General features: G+C 46.4%; 1 protein-coding gene across 1 annotated transcript; it reads left to right on the top strand.

Annotated features, from left to right (window-relative positions):
• Nucleotides 1-1,145: 1,145 nt before the first annotated feature.
• Nucleotides 1,146-2,563, top strand: LOC308091638 (kelch domain-containing protein 3-like; the record flags this gene model as incomplete). Its single annotated transcript, XM_080437300.1, has 2 exons — nucleotides 1,146-2,056; nucleotides 2,554-2,563. The coding sequence occupies 2 exons, from the start codon at nucleotides 1,146-1,148 to the stop codon at nucleotides 2,561-2,563; spliced, it is 921 nt and encodes a 306-aa protein (XP_080293426.1).
• Nucleotides 2,564-4,957: the final 2,394 nt, after the last annotated feature.

Below are 4,957 nucleotides of genomic sequence, written 5' to 3'. Positions count from 1 at the left end.
CATTTTGTAAAAACTTTTTTGAGGTCAGTCCGGTAAAAGTCTCCAGTGGCTACAATAGCACAAGCAAAGATAGCAAAATATTAATTCTCAAAGAAGCACAGTAGGCTAGACAGCATCACAGGCAGATAAATGCAAACATGATGATCTGCACAAATTATTGAGTTTACAAAGTTAACAAATCAAATAATGTTCAATCATATGAAACCAAAAGCCCATGTCCTCCTCCATTGATTATATCTAGTATACTACAACATGAGATAATGGGGCTTGCACATCGAGGGCATGAATTGCCAACTTGCCCACCCCAGTCATCTTTTTTTAAGCAATGAGCCATTAATCACTGCGGCTCTAAACAGAAATGTGCATGCAGTTTGTGAAGCTTAAACAGTATAGACACGTTTGGAGGAGTTGTTGGGGAAAGGTGACTTGCTGTCCGAGTGCCCGTCCATCTATTGTTAAGCAGAGACGTTGCTTTTTATTATAATTCTTCCGGTCCGTCTCTCAGCATCGGGGCAATGGCTCAATTGTGTGGGCAGCTGCCTGCGTTGCCCAGTGCTGGCTACACTTCTGGCATGAGCATAGTAGCTGGTAGATACTGTTCATGACAGACGTTAGTGCAAGAAGAGTATCAGTGCGTTGTACATGAGATTAAGGTGCAGAGTATGGGCAAGTGTCAAGTTCAACCACATAGTCCACAAATGGTTAATTTACTGGTATAATCCACAGGTAGGTCCACGAGGAAAAGCAAAAGTCCAAGGTCCAGCTTGATGACAGGCGGTGCTCATGCCTTGTTTTTGTTGTTGTTGATCACTTGAGCTCCTCCTTGATGTGTACTTCAGAGGAACTTGGAACTCGCTGACCCTTTCCACTGATGCTCCATCGATAAAGAGGATTAAAAAGGACACAGATGCACCCACAGAGATTCTGATAAAGAACAACAGGCATCAGCTTCAATGTTTGGCCAACCCAACCCAACCGTCTGTCTCGTGGATTATTGGCTAAGCTTCGCGTGACGTCATGCAGCTACACCAATATAAGTCGCAGCACGCGCAACAGCGCCATATTATTCTTTATACAGAGCAGGAACGTGAGAGATTCACTCGAACCGAATTATTTTCCCGTCGCGCGAAATGCTTTGCTGGACGATGCATCTGAACGGGGCGCCGAAGGACGAGGACAACGACGCCGCTGTGGCGGTGAGGCACGAGGTGTACATCTTTGGAGGCTTCAGGAATATGACCAATGAGGAGCGGATTGAGGTGCACGTCTTCAACACAGTGACTTTACACTGGATGAACTTGCCGCCAGAGGTGACCGGAGAAGAACATTCCCCTGAGGTTCCCTCCACGCGCTACTACCACACAGCTGTGCTGATAGAAGACATCATCTACATATGGGGGGGCCGCACTTGCACGGGGGAGCACTGCAATGGCCTTTACTCGTTTGACATCGACACTCGCAAATGGTCCACGACCAAGGTTTCCGGGATGGTCCCGGTGGCGCGATGCGGCCACTCTGCCTGTGTTCTGGGGGAGGTCATGTATGTGTATGGCGGATACACCCTGCTGACTAGATACTACACCAATGACATGTACAAGATGGACACCACCACAATGGTCTGGTCTTTGGTTGACACCAGCGGCTCCCCGCCACCTGCTTCATCACGCCACTCTGCCACCATCATCGGGACAAAGATGTTTGTATTCGGGGGCTGGGAGGGCCCTGGGTGGGACTACTACAACAACATCAGAGTGTTTGACACAGAGATCAACTGTTGGCTGAACATGCCTTCTGCACAGCTTCTACCAGAAAGACGCAAGGCTCATTCTGCCTTTGTCTACAATGGAGAGCTGTACATATTTGGCGGCAACAACTTTAAGACCTTCAAAACCTTCAATGACCTGTGGAAATTCAATACAGAGACCTCCTCCTGGAAGAAGGTTCAGCCCAAGGGGAAAGGCCCGTCTCAGATCAATTTGATGCGCTGTTGCATGGTCGGAGATCGAATCATCTTCTTTGCCGGATACAAAGGATCCGACACGCCCGCTGACGACCTGTACATCTTAGACTTAAGTCCTAGTCTGAAGACGTTATGCAAGCTGGCAGTTATTAAGTACGATCTGGAGCAGTCGGAACTCCCACGCAACATCAGGTGGGAACTGACCGTCATGCCTTAACCCAGGAAGCCTTGGAGGTGTCATTTGGTGCTGTGCGGTGCAGTTCTTGGGTGTGCGTGTGTGGAAAAGGGCTTCTGGAACTTGAGGCACATGCGCTGTGGTGTGTCCGTAACGATCTCATGGAGGAGGTGGGATTCACTCATAGCGTGGCTGATTCCCATCTGACCTCTGCTGGAACGATTCCAGTGAGGATTCCAGTTGGTTAGTTGGAGTGGCTCGTCGGCATCCAGAGAGAGTCCGTAGGGCTGTGATGAGGGCAGCATCCCGCTTCTTGACGTGTGATCTATGGCACCTGGCCAGAGCACAGTACTTGGTGGCAGGGAATGCCATGGGCCTCAGTGGAAATGTGCAATGTCTTTGGTGGCTCCACATGTAGTACCGGCTAGATGGCATATCAGCGCTGCTGGGGTTCTGTCGAGCTTCACACTGAGGTAGGTGGGGAAGGGATGGAACTGTAGCCGGGCATTGTCAACCATGACGTTCATTTTGCACGTTGCTTCTTTGTTGTACAGGTGAGAGAACATTGTTGATATGGACTTATCAACGCTGAGCTTGAAGCGCCAGGTCTTCAGGTATGAAGACAGGATGTTCAGAATGGCTTGCTGAGTAGAATGAGCAGGTCATCTGTGTAGCCGTACTTCCTTGAGTGAGAGTGAGAGAGGAAGATTACTGAGAATATGAAAGAAAAATGGAAACCTCTGTTTTTTGTTTGTTTGTTTCTCTTTTTTTCGTTCTCTGTCATGAGTGAGGGAGTATCAAAGCGAACAGTTAAGCCTTTGCTCAGCTGTGTTTTGACACGCGTTGAGCTTGTAGATCTACTATGTTTGGCGCACGACACTGTGCTGGGTTGCATGCACATTTTGGAAGGCAGTCATAGCCAATTGGACCTGGAAAATATGACTGATACGTCTTGATCACATGACTCCAAAGATCATTTGTAACGATGTGTGTGACTTTTGGACAACATTTGTAGTAGTGGCAAAAAGTGTATTTTGAAGAAAACGCAAAATGCGGGAAAAGGTAGTCTGACACAAATGGCGAGTTGCGTCACAATCCAAGGCATCCAGGGAAAAATAATTGTGATTGTACGATCTACGGTTCAAGTGTTATAGGCCAAACGTGACGTGTGGGGTTGCAGCGCCACTATGAGGCCGATTTGGAACATTTGGGGAAGAGGTTCTTCCTTGGCCTACTGGGAGTGTGCTTGCAAAGTTTTCACGCCAATCAGTTCAACAATTACAATACTGAGGTGATTGACAGCTCCATGTTGCAAATTCCACCAATCACGATACATGAAAGATTTACGGCCCACCACAACAGGCCCGCAGATACTCCACCCGATCGGAGCACACACACACACACACACACACACACACACACACACACACACACACACACACACACACACACACACACACCGGGCCTTAATACGACCAGGATGAATCATTAATTAGTCTAAATTATTATGTTAGTATACTAACTAGGAGTTAGTACACTTAATTTAATTGTGTCCAATCTGTATGGTAGAGTATGTTAATCCTCCTATAATTCTACAAACCTCTGTAGTGGTGAGCCCAAAATCTGTTCTGCCCGGTTCTCACACAGCCATTATTACCCTGTGCACGGAACAGCGAAGCCCGTTTTTCGATTTCACCAAACGTCATTATTAGCTGTTTATTAGCGTTTTCATGTAAAACTAGAAAAAGTGCTCCTCGGAGCACAGGTCTCCGCCAGGTCAGGTAGGCTATTGTGGCCTCCTGGTGGCGCTATAATAGGCCAATGTGAAAAGGGTGCCATTTCTTCTTAGGCCTTGCACGACAATCGGACACTGACTGCATTCATAATTTGAGGCATTTTGTTAAAAACATTTGTTTTGCTGAATTAGACCTGCTGGTGGCGCTATAACAGGCCAATGTTAAAAGGGTGGCATTTGTTCCTCAACATAGTGTGAATGTGCGTGCAAAGTTTGACCGCAATCGGACAGTGCGTACATGATTTGCCGAATTCTATTCAAAACAAGCCAATAATGCAAATTTTGATGTCAATCTTAGCCAATCAGGATAGAATATGAAAAATCAAACACATCCGTCTTGATCACATGACTATAGAGATCATGTGTACCGATTTGCTTGAAATTTTGATAAAATTGGAAGTTGTAGTATAACATAATGTGTTTTACATAAGTCGGCCTCCTGGTGGCGCTATAAAAGGCAGATGTGAAAAATGCAGGGCAAAGGTTTTTTCTTGACCTCTAGGGAGTGTGCATACAAAGTTTTACACAGATCAGTGCAGTTATAGGTAAAAACACGAATCGGCCTGTTATAGCACCACCATGAGGCTGATTTGAAAAATGTCAAATGGTATTTCTTCCTCGGCCTAATGGGAATGTGCGTGCAAAACTTGACGGAAATTGCATGCTATGTTCATGATTTGAGGCATTTTGTTCAAAATGGAGCACTCCTGCAAACTTTGGACATTTTTAGCCAATCAGGATGGAATATGAAAAATCTGAAAGATCCGTTAGGATTAATGACTATAGAGATACTGTGTACCGATTTGCGTGTTTTTTTTTGTCAAAATCTGTAGGAGTATTGTCAAAAAATATGTTTTGCACAAATCGGCCTCCTGGTGGCGCTATAAAAGGCCCATTAAAAAAATGGGCCAGAGGTTCTGAATTGGCATCCAGGGAGTGTGTGTGCACAGTTTCGCTGCGATCAAGCCAACGGTGCCGGAGATTAGCTGGTGACAGACGGACACACGGACACACGGACGGACGGACG

This window comes from Gymnoscopelus braueri (assembly GCF_963280865.1).
Source record: "Gymnoscopelus braueri genome assembly, chromosome: 9".
In the NCBI taxonomy this organism is placed as follows: Eukaryota; Metazoa; Chordata; class Actinopteri; order Myctophiformes; family Myctophidae; genus Gymnoscopelus; species Gymnoscopelus braueri.
This window is presented reverse-complemented; position numbering and strand designations above follow the sequence as displayed.